The sequence below is a fragment of the Caretta caretta genome, chromosome 8, assembly GCF_965140235.1.
Source record: "Caretta caretta isolate rCarCar2 chromosome 8, rCarCar1.hap1, whole genome shotgun sequence".
NCBI classification, from domain to species: Eukaryota; Metazoa; Chordata; order Testudines; family Cheloniidae; genus Caretta; species Caretta caretta.
Window position 1 is genome coordinate 92,454,187 of NC_134213.1, and position 14,463 is coordinate 92,468,649.

At 43.9% G+C, this 14,463-nt stretch overlaps 1 protein-coding gene across 6 annotated transcripts in view; it reads right to left on the minus strand.

Moving 5' to 3' along the window:
• Positions 1-14,463, minus strand: part of PATJ (PATJ crumbs cell polarity complex component) — a 211,293-nt gene that overhangs the window by 168,048 nt on the left and 28,782 nt on the right. For all 6 annotated transcript variants that reach the window (XM_048861224.2, XM_048861229.2, XM_048861225.2 and 3 more), the window contains 2 exons: positions 2,127-2,203; positions 522-578 (listed from right to left, as the gene is read on the minus strand). In XM_048861224.2, coding sequence (XP_048717181.2) covers positions 522-578; positions 2,127-2,203 — 134 coding nt within the window. The remainder of the gene's footprint in view (positions 1-521; positions 579-2,126; positions 2,204-14,463) is intronic.

Sequence of the window (14,463 nt, forward strand, 5' to 3'; positions counted from 1 at the left end):
AAAAAGTTTCTCGTAGTCAGTGCGACACTCTGCTCCATAGTCTGCACTGGTTTCCAGGTATTATTCAAGGTGCCACTCTTGCCTCTCTCCAACTCCTATCCCAATAACTGGCATCAGCTAAAGCACTGAAGCCAGTAGCCCCCAGATTTAGAAGTAAGGGGCCCTAGATTCTTGAAAGTCATGCTCCCCACTTGCCCAACAGAGTCTGAGGAGATTTAGGACACTCTGCATGGCCTATTTTCCTATGTGGGGTTTTAATTCTTTCAGAAAAGGTGTGTGAAGGAATTCAGACCCAGTATACATGAGTAGCATTGGCAGCAAGTGGCAGTATTTCATAGAATCATAGAATATCAGGGTTGGAAAGGACCTCAGGAGGTCATCTAGTCCAACCCCTGCTCAAAGCAGGAGAGATGAGCTAGAGCCAATGCTGGAACTCCCCCGTATTTCAGAAGTATTCATCTCTAAGGTTTTGGTTCATGCCCATCTCAAAAAAAAAGAGAAAATGAAATAAGATTCCATACCTTTGAGTATTTCTGGAGCTCAGCATCATCTGTAATTGGCACGTCTACACGAACCACCTAAAAATTGAACACCATGACAAATAAATACTACTAGTACACAAACTTTATTGGAGTGCTGAATTATAGCAGAGGACTGATTATAAGAACAGCCGACAGTAAAATAAAGACAAGAAAATTATGCTTTTTAATTTTTATTGCACATCTTGGTCCATTTTGGCACCTTAGAGTTATCACACAAGATATCAAAATCAGAGACTGGATCTAAATCCCACACTCAGTAATCAGCCCCTCACCTCAGAAGGACTTGGTGGCTGTTAAAGTGATCAGAAAGAGCTCAATCCTTCAAACTCCTAGTAGTCCTACTGATTTAAATGGAGCTGTGTGTGGCAGTAAGGACTGTGTAAGGGTTTGCATTACCAGGCTCAAACCCAACTGTGCGTCATGGTAACATGAGGTGTTCCAAAATGGAGGAGAGGCATATGCAAAGGAAAAAAGCAAAGACTTTGAAAAAGGTGCTGGTCGACCATGACCTTCTATTATTCAGATGGGCCAAATTTAGACATTTTTACTGTCACAACCACATTTGCTACAATGGAAGGAAAATGTGGACCCCTGAGCTTCATGAACCAGCTTTACATCCCATACATATATTGGAAAATGGGATGGTGCTAAAGAAAGTAATGTCAGGCTCTGGCAGTGCAAGGATGGGGATATCTAGCAGTTGGCGTGAGTAACTAGATTTATTGAATCAAAACACAGCCTTATATGGACTTCAAAGTTCTTAAAGGAGCACTAATGGATTGCAGAGAAGGGAGCTCCTCAAGACACCTCTTAATGCTACTTTAAATCTTTCAACAAGACATTTGGAGTGATAGTTCTGCCAAACAGTAAAAATAAGAGAATCTCTGAATCAAGTGGACATGTTTTGCAAAGATAAACAGTTTTTTTTTGTTTTTGTTTTTTTAAGACATCAGAAAAGGATGCTGGCTTGAATGTTTTATTTAAAAACGCACTCAGCTGGCACAGTCTTAAAAAGCAGTAATGAATGCAAAAAAACCTGGTCATTCCCCCTGTGATGATTCATATTTAGAAATGTAATCAATCTCTTCCTTGAAAATTCTCTAATAAGAGGTGAAGGAAAATCTAATGGGCAGTTAGCACCTCAAAGTTACCCCTAACTTGAACTACTTCCTTTTCTCCCAAATACAGCTGATAATAATTCTTCTCATAAAAATGTAAGATTCATTGTGAAACATACGACTCATATCCTGAGCCTTTTCTAAGCGTACAATAAAACAAACAGATCATTAAAACAATCATAAAAATGCCAAATATTTTAAGTGGCTGATACGTTACAAATTTAAAAATGAGGTTGATTTAAAAAGAATAAAAACATTACTCACACTTACGCAATAGTACAGACATAAACAGAACAAAAATGTGTTAATTATAACATCCCTATATTTCATCCTTGAATGTTCAGGGAAAACAAAAAATGCTACTCTACTGATCTGTTCCAACCCCTGAACAGCTTGTAAAGTTAAGCTCACCTCGCTGTAATTTAAAGAAACATAAATGAGTGTACTTTATTGAAGGATAACATACCATGACTTCATAATCAGATCCCAGCAGTTTTCCCCACTTGGATTTCAACTCCTTTTCTGGAGTGTCTGGGTCTCTTCCTAAAATATAAACGTGAATGTTAAATTTACTAAACCCTGCCAAGTACATTTACTTCAATAAAGATGCAGCTTAAATAAAATGATCAGAAGAATAAAAATACATTAATTTGGGTCTATCAAGCAGTGCGAATCAGAATAGACTTTTGCAAGAAAACAATACAAATGTCAGCTACCGCTGAAGTGAAATTTATTCATTTGAGAAGCATAAAAGGTGATGGTTACACTGATGAGATGTGAGTTCTGTACTGTTTAATACCGTAAATAAATCATTCTTTCAGGTTGCAAAGCAAATTTCACATGGCTTTATAAACATGCTGTTTAAACATTCACCACTACAGAGCAATGGTGCCCCCCTCCCACACCAACCCCTTTTGAGAAGTAAACACCTGACAAGACATTGCCGTTATCAAGGGACTACATCAGCACAATGCAGCGGCAGACTTTATTTATACATTTGGCAGGTATAAAGGCTTGTCTGGTTTAACTAGGCCAGTGAGTAACATGAGCTTTAATATAAGCTCCAGTTCTAAACCAGTCTTCCGTGGGAACTTGGCTATCTTGACATTTATATCTTTTCAGCTTTCTTACTTATGCAACCAAGGCAGTATTATAGTCATGTAAGACAATTTGACAGGGCTAGACAGCATAAAATGACTCGCTGCCCTGCATTTGACCTCATCCAGAAGCTCAGCACATATATAAAGTTCCTAGCCTAAATAATGTTGAGCTGGTAAGAGTCAAACTCTAAAGCAAAATTCCAATGAGCAGCAGCAACTGGAGAATGAATTTACTGAAAACTATTTTTAAATGGCCATCATATTATCACAAGTCTGGACAAATCACAGAACACTTGGTATCACTGACATGTCATCTTACCGGAATCCGAATGCAAATCACAGCAGCCCCTTTCAGTCTTTAAGTGTGTGCATGTCATGTTGAACATTTTGTTAAACTGTTAAACAAAATACCTTAGGAGTTGGAAGCCTAACTCGCATCAAAAGTCAGGAGGAATTGGGTACCTTTGAAAATCTCCCCCTTCACTTTTCAATATTAGAGGATAGAACTAACAAATCAGACTTGCAACACAATCCTCATTACATCGCTTTATTACTTGGAATTGCAAGCTATTCAATTTTTTCAGTAACAGTGGAAGAATCAAACAGCAACAGTTAAAAACAAAGGCTCAGATTTATTTGCATTACAATGCAACACCCCAAGAGATCTGGTCTCTATGCTAATTATTTTCCCTCCCAATGTTGAGCCCCATGTAGCTTTTGATCCCTACCAACCACTTTCTGTCACACCAGATAGCCAAGTTTACCTCAGCTGCCTCACCAGAATTTCTCTGTACAGAACCAAGCAGTTCAGATTCCAATTTGAAGTCTCCATTGTACATATATATCTGACCACAGACTCAAGAGATACAAGCACAGAAGGATTTCAGGTCAGATTTAGTCAGATCATTGTTTCTTTATTGAACTATATCAAGAATTAAGCCTCTAATAGATTCTTTAGAGGTAGGCTTCTATAGTTACACTACAGATTCATCGAAGAACACACTGTCTTTTTTTAACTGGGTCTACATTGAAGTCTCCTGAATTCATGAAATATGGGATAAATATTGTTCTCTTTAAGTATTACATTTAGGTTTCTGTCAATAGATGCTCATCTTTGGCCCCACTTTGCTTCATTATCAGGTACAGACTGATCATGTTTACCTCCCAGCTGCTTCAAGCATGAACCATAATTCCACAAACACAAAAATATCCACTTACTATCATGCATCTTTTATCAAACAAATGCCTACCCTTCCCAATGTGCATGGACATCCAGACTCTCCCTCCAACTCAGAGGAATAGCAAGGAGTGTCATCAGAGTTCCTGCTCCAATCCACCCCCTAGGCCCCAGGCTGGGCCCCAGCATTCACCTGTGCCTCTGCTCTACTCTGTCCAGGTATTTTCCTATCCCAGTTCCAGTCATAAGAGGCTTAACCCTCTGGCAGAGCCCCAACTAGTTTGCCATTTCCAGGGTTGTCAATGAATAAAGAGAATTAACACAAATGAACTCTTCCACAACTGTGATAAAAGCTCTTTTTCTTCAGGAGCCCTTGTCAAGTTGTGGCCCCCCACTAAGTTGGCAGGCAAATACAGAATAATAGTGCTCTCAAAAGGTGAATCAGGCCCTCCCATCCTTCAGGGTGGGAATACCAGGCTGTGGCCATCCAAGTTGCTCCTGTCTTCTATCACCCCATCTCCACGAATGGAAGACTAAAGGTCTGTTCTCCTCCCTGTTCTGCCCTCAACTGAGGTGGGCTTCCCCATTTTGAGCTCTTCCTTCCATACCTGACATCTCTCACAGGTGTGGTGGGGTGGAGCCACCTGAGCCCACATCAGCTCATTAACCCTATAATGATGCCCAGTGTGGGGTTTGTATACCCCATCATACACCCTCCCCTTCAAGATGGCATCCAAGGAACCAGGCCAGTTGTCTATGCCCTCTGCCCCTCAGGAAAAACAAACAAAACAAAAACACCTTTTGGTGAGCCTTTCCAGCTCTATGCTGTACTTGAAAGGCATATGACTAGAGAGACAGGTACCAGCGCATAAGGCAGGGATTCGTGTCTTTCATTGCAATTAACCACCTCAAAGGGGCACGATCAGTGTCCAGCTTCAATGGGTTTCCCAGAATGTAATATCAGAGAGAATCCACAGCCCATTTCACCACCAGACTTTCTTTTTCTATCACAAAGCACACTAGTTCCTGAGGGAATAGCTTGTGGCTAAAAAAAAAAAAATAGCATAGAATGTTTCTCTCCATTTACTTCTTGGGATATGATTGCCCCCAGGCCTACTTCTGACACACTGGTCTGCAAAATAAGTTCTTTCAAAAACAGAGCAGGCTGTTTTCTGTTTGGGATGAACTGGACAGGCTCTTTACACAAGTGGCCTTTCCATTTTTTGAATGCTTTTTTGCAGATGTCAGGCTATCAAACTTCCCAGGGACAGCTGTCCTTAATCAGGTCCATGAGGGATGCCGCTATCAAGGAAAACCCTGGCACAAACCAGCAGTAATAACCTGCGAGCCCTAAGCATCTCCAGACCTATTTTTTGCAGTCGAGTTTGGGCAGCTTTTAAGGCCTGGACTTTGTCTACAGTGATTGGACTTGACCTTTCCCCACAGGATATGCCAGTTAGATGATGTCATCCTTCCAATTTTACAAGTTGCTGGGTTTGTGGTTAGGCTGGCTTCCCACAGGGACTGGAGGACAGTGGCAACCAGTTGCAGGTGGGCCTCCCAGTCTCAGCCATAGATGACCACATCCTGTAAATAAACTGCATCATGTAAACCATCAGATCAGAGGACTTGGGTCATTGGAATGTCACTATGGCCCCATGGAGGCCAAAGGGCATAGTCCTTAATGGATATAAACCAGAGCAGCAAAGGCAGTTTTCTCACATGATTCTGGTATGAGCCGGATCTGCTAGTATCCCTTGGTAAAATCTAATGCTGTACTATATTAAGTCTCACCCATCCGGATTAGTAGTTCATCCACTTGGGACATAGGATGTCTGTTGAATTCGGAGATTGCATTAACTTTTCTAAAAATCTATACAGAAACTGGATCGTGCCATCCAGCTTAGGATCCAGCAGAACTGGGCATCATCAGTCACTGTGGGATTCTTCAGTGATCTCTAGCTCCAACCTGGTGCAGAGCTCCTCTTTCACTGCATTCCACAGTTTTTTTGGGAAGTGGCAGGGAGTTCTCCCAGATGCCTTGTCCCAGCTCTATCTGGACATGATGTTGAATGAAGTGAGTTCATCCTGGCTGGGGTGAATCACCATCGGGAAGGCATTCAGAAGGTTTCTCCCTTGACCCTTTGCTGTGGATGGAAGTTGTGCCCCCATTCGTATTGAGTCAGGGTCCAGGAATGTGGACATTTGGGGTCCCATTTCTGGCTCAGATGGTTCAGAAGTGATAAACAAGCCCTCCCAGTCCCTCCAGGGCTTCAGGAGATTAATTTGGTAGATCTGCATTGTCTTCCTCTTGTCTGATTTCATATTTAACAGGCCCCGCTTCATGTACTACTTAATATGGATCTTAACGCTTAGTGAGCAGCTTGGATGTTGTGCTAGGGAGCAAAAGTACTTGGTCCCAAGTTTAAATACGCACATATCCATCTCTTTGTTAAAAGCTCACCATTGGCCCTGTTGAGAGAGATTGGCCAATTAAAGAGATTCTCTTTGGTGAAGAAGGCCCCCAGGATTTCAAGCCTCTTCTAGAGCTTTAGTATGTACTGTACAACATTCTCTGTTCTAGGAGCCCACTCGTCCCACATCTCATGGACAAAGTCTAAGATACCCCAGGTTGTCTCTTATATAAGAGTTCAAACAGGAAAAAATCTAGTAGATGACTGGGGTACCTCCCAACTGTCAAATAAAAAGGAGGGGGATCAGTTGATCCCAGTGTGTAGAGCTGCAGTAATAAACTTCTTTAAACATCCTTTTCAGGCCTGGTTGAACCAATTGACCAAACCATCAGTCTGCAGGCGATTGATGCACATTTGTAGGGTCTTTGTTTTTAATAGCTCACAAGCCTCCTTCAACAGATGGGACACAAAATTAGTGCCTCAGTTGGCTAGGATTTCTTTAGGCACACTGATGCGGGCAAAGACCATTAGCAGTTCTGCTGCAATAGTCTTTGCACTGGGGCAGTGCCATGGGACTGCTTTCAGATATCAGGTGGCATTATCAAGTCTAACCAGTATACATTTATATCCAGCTGCACTCTTTTCTAAGGGTCTGAGCAGATCCATCCTGATTCTCTCAAATGGGAGTGGGACGAGTGGGGCTTTGGCCACCCCTCTTTAGACCCAATGAGCTGTCACTTGGGACACGAGCTACAGACGTCTTTGACCTCTTGTTGATTTCCAGGCCAGTAGAAGCAGCCTAGAATCCTGGCCACAGTCTCCTCATGCTGAGGTGGCCTGCAGCGGAGGCAGCATGAACCAGCCACATGAGCTTGCACTGATGAGACTGGGCAACGAGGAACTGTGATCAAACTTCACCAGCCGCTCAGTCTCTCTCCTGATGATATAGTCGCTCAGCCCGGAGCGTAAATTGTGGGTACTGCTCTGCTCGATGTGGTCTATTACCTCTCTGTTGTCCACTGACAGCTGGTCATAGGCCTGGCTGAGGATCTCATCCTCCCTCTGATCTCTGGCCAAGTTGGTCCCTCTAGTTAGGATGCCCCCATCCTATTGGGGCACTGGCATCATTTCATCACTAAGTGGGGCTTCTGGGGGAGCATCCTCTTGTCCAGACACCCCAACTCCAGGGTGTAGCTCCTCACCTATAGCTAGCAACAGTCAGGAACCGGATCTCCTGAGTTAGCCTCTCTGGGCAATCCAGGGCTATTTTAACTCCACTCAGTATCTCCGAGAAATACTCCCAATCTTGTCCTCAGATAATGGAGTAGGTCAGCATTGAGGCCAGCCCTGCTAACAGGGGCCTCATGTGTTCCCCTACAGTCAACTGCATCCTCACACTAGGATAGGGTTTAACCTCCCCATGGACACCTGGTAAGAAAATAATTCCCCCACCCCCATCTCAGGGTTCAGGATCAGGTGGTCCCAAACCAGGGTCCGACTACACCCAGAATCTACCAGACTTGTCACCTCTGTCCTGATTATCCAGACACCGACAGTTAGTTTAACCAGAGTTAGCTTACAAACTCGTGGTCCCTTCTGGCTTTATAATATATGAATCTATGAACTCCCTTTTTCTGCTACAAAATTATGGCCTCAACCTGAAAAGCGCTGAACATCTGAAACTCCCAGTGGAGTCAGATATGCACTTCTATGACCACCATGAATGCTCACTCAACACCTCTCAGGATCAGACTCTTAAATGCGTTCAGTTAACTGAAAATTAAGATCATTCCCCCATCCTTAAAACAATCCCGAAATTCACATGTCCTTATTTGATTTTTTGGGGCTCAGCCCATTAAAGAGAACTTCCTGAAAATTTAAAAGATTTTCGATCTAGAGGTTTGGTTCAAGCATATTAATTCCAATGCCTTCACTCAGTACCATGAGATTCCTTTCCCCCCCCCATTTCTTGGTCACTTCTCTGGGTTGGTTTTTCATAGTTTGCGGCACATGCTATATTATCTATATTAGACAAGGCCTCAGAAATGGAATTGCTTCCCAGCAATGGTTTGCATTAGCAGTAACATTCTGTATCTTCAGAACTTTACCTCTTTACTCTCTGCTTTCATGTAAAAAGAAAAGGAGTACTAGTGGCATCTTAGAGACTAACCAATTTATTTGAGCACAAGCTTTCGTGAGCTACAGCTCACTTCATCAGATGTAGCTTTTCTTCCCCATCGTACTAGTATTACTAGTTACTTACTAGGTTTCCTGGAATACAACACTTTTTTTGAGGTGTGTTTACACTACAGAGACTTTACAGGCATAGCTCTGTTGGTATAACCCCGTAGAATAGACACAGCCTACACCGATGATAGGGGTTTTCCCATTGGTGTAGAAACACCACCTCCCCGACCAAAGTTAGCTATGTTGACAGAAGCATTCTTCTGTCAACACAGCTGCTCCTACACTGGAGGTAGGTTGACATAACTATGTCGATCAAGGGTGCGTTTTTTTCAGACCTCCGACCAATGTAACTATGCCAGCCTAACTTTTAAGTATAGGCTAAGATCTGGATCCCTGGAACTTTCAAACGCTGACCTCTTTCTTTGTCTTGCAGATCTTCTCTTCTCCCCTTCTCATATGCTCACTATGTAGCAATGTGTCTTTCACTTTGTAACTGTTGGATTAAAAATTTCTCAAACAGCATAGCTTTTTGATTTCTCCAATAGCTTTTTGCTCCCTAATGTTACATGCTGTTCTCTATCCACATTTGGATTCATAATTCTCTCCTCAGGTTTTATATACTGCTGCACAAAACAAGCAAGCACTCGTCCAGTCTTCACACTTACAGATGCAGCTGTATGTTAATTGCCTCTCTAGTCTAACAGCAGAAAGTTTAAGGCCCCATGCACACTGTTTCCTGAACCATGTATCATGAGAGAGTTGTTTAAAAATGGTTTAGCGGGCCAGCATCACTATTTAATACCTCTTCAGGAAAATTTAATAAAAATGTAGCCCAATTGGGCCTAAAGGAAAACAGTTCGTGTTTTACACAACTCACCTTCTACATTAACTTTTAAAAGGCACTTCCAGAGTTTAGGCAGGGCCTTAAATTAGCAGTGTTTACTTTAGCACCATTACAATTAAGAGCCCGTCAGCATTTCCAAATTAGGCAGCCATTTTTGTAATTTAAACTGGCCATTAAATTCTGTTCCGGGCTGAAATTTTAGAAATAGTGTTTCAGTCTGAACAAAGTTTCCAACTAAAATGGATGCTTTTAAATGTTAGGCAAGCAAAAGAGATACAAGGTTATGAAAAAGCATGTTGTAGCTGATAAATGTGAGTATCTTGAGCCTTTTTTCTTTTGTAATGAAATTAAGTCCTACCAAGCAAGGACTCTTGATTAGGGGCTGTAGGATATTATATACCACAGAACGCTTTACCCAGTTTTAAAACCATTCCACTGTCATTAGTCTGTAGAAGTCCAAAGAGTAACAGTACTCAAACCCAGCATCACCAGATTAACTGCATTATCCTGCCTGAAACATCAATAAATGCCTACACTGCTTAAATTCCAGGACACTGAGCTGAGAGACTACAGATCAGCCTTTGTACAGAACAGAAGTACTTACTGAAAAGAAATAGATAAAGAGAGGCACTACCCCTGTTCAGTCTTCTATCTACAACTCGCGCTCTGGCTTCTCCCTCATGGATGTCCTGCCACCGCCTCAAGCTTAGTATGGCAAAACCTGCACTCATCTTTCTTCAAATAAACCTCCCTCTCTCCTCCATTATTTTAGCAACTCTATCACCTTCCCTGTCCCTTGGCATCATCAACTCCTTTTCCTCTACATAAGTAGAGTCGCTAAATGCTCTTGTCTTTCCCTCCAGCATAACCAGAAATGCATCTATACCTTTTCATTCCCACCGCTGAAAAATGTCATGGTTTACTACCTCATGTCTTAAATACTGCAACCTCCTGTTCTCCAGCTCTCAAACCCATCCGAAATGCAACTGCAAAATATCATCCTACGATCATGCCTGCAGCCCAGCTCTTCGTCAAAGCCCTTCACAGCTTTCTTTAATCTTCCACACCATATGCCAGCATCATATGCCACCTTCAAAGCCCTAGAGTGGACTAGATCATACATCTGAGGGAAGGGAACAGAAGGAGACTGCCGATTGGAAGGCATGAGATGCACTGTCCTAGGGATGGGGGTTCCACGACCACTGCTCCCAAGGGAAGGGGGACTGAGTCATCTATCTTTTCCCGGTTGGGGCGGCAGAGAAGTCTGCTGCTTGCCAGGAGCTAGGATTCACGATGTGACGGAGAGACTGTCGAGACTCATCAAGCCCTCGGATCGCTACCCTTCCTGCTTCTCCACATGACCACCAATGATACTGCCAAGAAGGACCTTGAGCGGATCACTGCAGACTACGTGGCTCTGGGAAGAAAGATAAAAGAGTTTGAGGCGCAAGTGGTGTTCTCCTCCATCCTCCCCATGCAAGGAAAAGGTCTGGGTAGAGACTGTCGAATCGTGGAAGTCAACGAATGGCTACGCAGGTGGTGTCAGAGAGAAGGCTTTGGATTCTTTGACCAAGGGATGGTGTTCCAAGAAGGAGGAGTACTAGGCAGAGACGGGCTCCACCTAATGAAGAGAGGGAAGAGCATCTTCGCAAGCAGGCTGGCTAACCTAGTGAGGAGGGCTTTAAACTAGGTTCACCGGGGGAAGGAGACCAAAGCCCTGAGGTAAGTGGGGACGTGGGATACCAGGAGGAAGCACGAGCAGGAGAGCACAAGAGGGGAGGGCTCCTGCCTCATACTGAGAAAGAGGGACGATAAGCGAGTTATCTCAAGTGCCTATATACAAATGCAAGAAGCCTGGGAAACAAGCAGGGAGAACTGGAAGTCCTGGCATAGTCAAGGAATTATGATGTGATCTGGAGTAACAGAGACTTTGTGGGATAACTCACATGACTGGAGTACTGTCATGGATAGATATAAACTGTTCAGGAAGGACAGGCAGGGCAGAAAAGGTGGGGGAGTTGCATTGTATATAAGAGAGCAGTATGACTGCTCAGAGCTCCGGTATGAAACTGCAGAAAAACCTCAGAGTCTCTGGATTAAGTTTAGAAGTGTGAGCAACAAGGGTGATGTCATGGTGGGAGTCTGCTATAGATCACCAGACCAGGGGGATGAGGTGGACGAGGCTTTCTTCCGGCAACTAACGGAAGTTACTAGATCGCAGGCTCTGGTTCTTATGGGAGACTTCAATCACCCTGATATCTACGGGGAGAGCAATACAGCTGTGCACAGACAATCCAGGAAGTTTCTGGAAAGTGTAGGGGACAATTCCCTGGTGCAAGTGCTGGAGGAACCAACTGGGGCAGAGCTCTTCTTGACCTGCTGCTCACAAACAGGGAAGAATTAGTAGGGGAAGCAAAAGTGGATGGGAACCTGGGAGGCAGTGACGAGGAGATGGTTGAGTTCAGGATCCTGACACAAGGAAGAAAGGAGAGCAGCAGGATACGGACCCTGGACTTCAGAAAAGCAGACTTTGACTCCCTCAGGGAATTGATGGGCAGGATCCCCTGGGAGAACAACATGAGGGGGAAAGGCATCCAGGAGAGCTGGCTGTATTTTAAAGAATCCTTATTGAGGTTACAGGGACAAACCATCCTGATGTGTACAAAGAATAGTAAATATGGCAGGCGTCCAGCTTGGCTTAACAGTGAAATCCTTGCTGATCTTAAACACAAAAAAGAAGCTTACAAGAAGTGGAAAATTGGACAAATGATCAGGGAAGAGTATAAAAATATTGCTCAGGCATGCAGGAGTGAAATCAGGAAGGCCAAATCACACTTGGAGTTGCAGCTAGCAAGAGATGTTAAGAGTAACAAGAAGGGTTTCTTCAGGTATGTTAGCAACAAGAAGAAAGTCAAAGAAAGTGTGGGCCCCTTACTGAATGAAGGAGGCAACCTAGTGACAGAGGATGTGGAAAAAGCTAATGTACTCAATGCTTTTTTGCCTCTGTCTTCACGAACAAGGTCAGCTCCCAGACTACTGCACTGGGCAGCACAGCATGGGGAGGAGGTGACCAGCCCTCTGTGGAGAAAGAAGTGGTTTGGGACTATTTACAAAAGCTGGAGGAGCACAAGTCCATGGGGCCAGATGCGCTGCATCCGAGAGTGCTAAAGGAGTTGGTGGATGTGATTGCAGAGCCATTGGCCATTATCTTTGAAAACACATGGCGATCGGGGGAGGTCCTGGACGACTGCAAAAAGGCTAATGTAGTGCCCATCTTTAAAAAAGGGAAGAAGGAGGATCCTGGGAACTACAGGCCAGTCAGCCTCACCTCAGTCCCTGGAAAAATCATGGAGCAGGTCCTCAAGGAATCAATTCTGAAGCACTTAGAGGAGAGGAAAGTGATCAGCAATAGTCAGCATGGATTCACCAAGGGCAAGTCATGCCTGACTAATCTAATTGCCTTCTATGACGAGATAACTGGCTCTGTGGATGAGGGGAAAGTAGTGGAAGTGTTATTCCTTGACTTTAGCAAAGCTTTTGATACAGTCTCCTAGAGTATTCTTGCCAGCAAGTTAAAGAAGTATGGGCTGGATGAATGGACTACAAGGTGCATAGAAAGCTAGCTAGATTGTCAAGCTCAATGGGTAGTGATCAATGGCTCCATGTCTAGTTGGCATGTGAAGTGCCCCAAGGGTCGGTCCTGGGGCCAGTATCAATATCTTCATTAATGATCCGGAGGATGGTGTGGATTGCACCCTCAGCAAGTTTGCGGATGACACTAAACTGGGAGGAGAGGTAGATATGCTGGTGGGTAGGGATCGGATACAGAGGGACCTAGACAAATTAGAGGATTGGGCCAAAAGAAATATGATGAGGTTCAACAAGGACAAGTGCAGAGTACTGCACTTAGGATGGAAGAATCCAATGCACCGCTACAGACTAGGGACCGAATGGCTCGGCAGCAGTCCTGCAGAAAAGGACCTAGGGGTTACAGTGGACGAGAAGCTGGATATGAGTCAACAGTGTGCCCTTGTTGCCAAGGCAGCCAATGGCATTTTGGGATGTATAAGTAGGGGCATTGCCAGCAGATTGAGAGACGTGATCGTTCCCCTCTATTCGACATTGGTGAGGCCTCATCTGGAGTACTGTGTCCAGTTTTGGGCCCCACGCTACAAGAAGGATGTGGAAAAACTGGAAAACGTCCAGCAGAGGGCAACAAAAATTATTAGGGGACCGGGACACTTGACTTATGAGGAGAGGCTGAGGGATCTGGGATTGTTTAGTCTGCGGAAAAGAAGAATGAGGGGGGATTTGATAGCTGCTTTCAACTACCTGAAAGGGGGTTCCAAAGAGGATGGATCTAGACTGTTCTCAGTGATAACAGATGACAGAATGAGGAGTAATGGTCTCAAGTTGCAGTGGGAGAGGTTTAGGTTGGATATTAGGAAAAAAATTTTCACTAGGAGGGTGGTGAAGCACTGGAATGCATTACCTAGGGAGGTGGTGGAATCTCCTTCCTTTGAAGTTTTTAAGGTCAGGCTTGACAAAGCCCTGGCTGGGATGATTTAGTTGGGGATTGGACCTGCTTTGGGCAGGGGGTTGAACTAGAGGACCTCCTGAGGTCCCTTCCAACCCTGATATTCTATGATTCTACACAACTTTGCCTCCACATACTTCTCTGTCCAGCTTTTCCCCCCCACCCTCCCTTCACTGTCTTTCTCTGTTCTGCACAAGCTTCAGAATCAACTACTACACTTTGTTGCCTTCACCCTCACTCTTTGTGCCTTCTCTCACACAACTCTCTATGCCTGGCAACTCCTGACCTGTCCATGTGCCTTGTCCTTGACTCAAGAGAATTTCTTCCATGATAGGTAAAAACCCTCATATTTACCTCCAGTAAAAATATTTAGAAAGATTTACAAACCCCTCAAGACTTACATTACAAACCAAAAGGAAATTCATGATTTTATTCCTGTAACATTTGTCTTTTGTCCTTCATTCCAGTGTTTTCTACCATCACTTGCCATGAGCTTTGCATGGGCAAACCTCTATGCCCAAACAGCACTCTACTGACTTCAGTT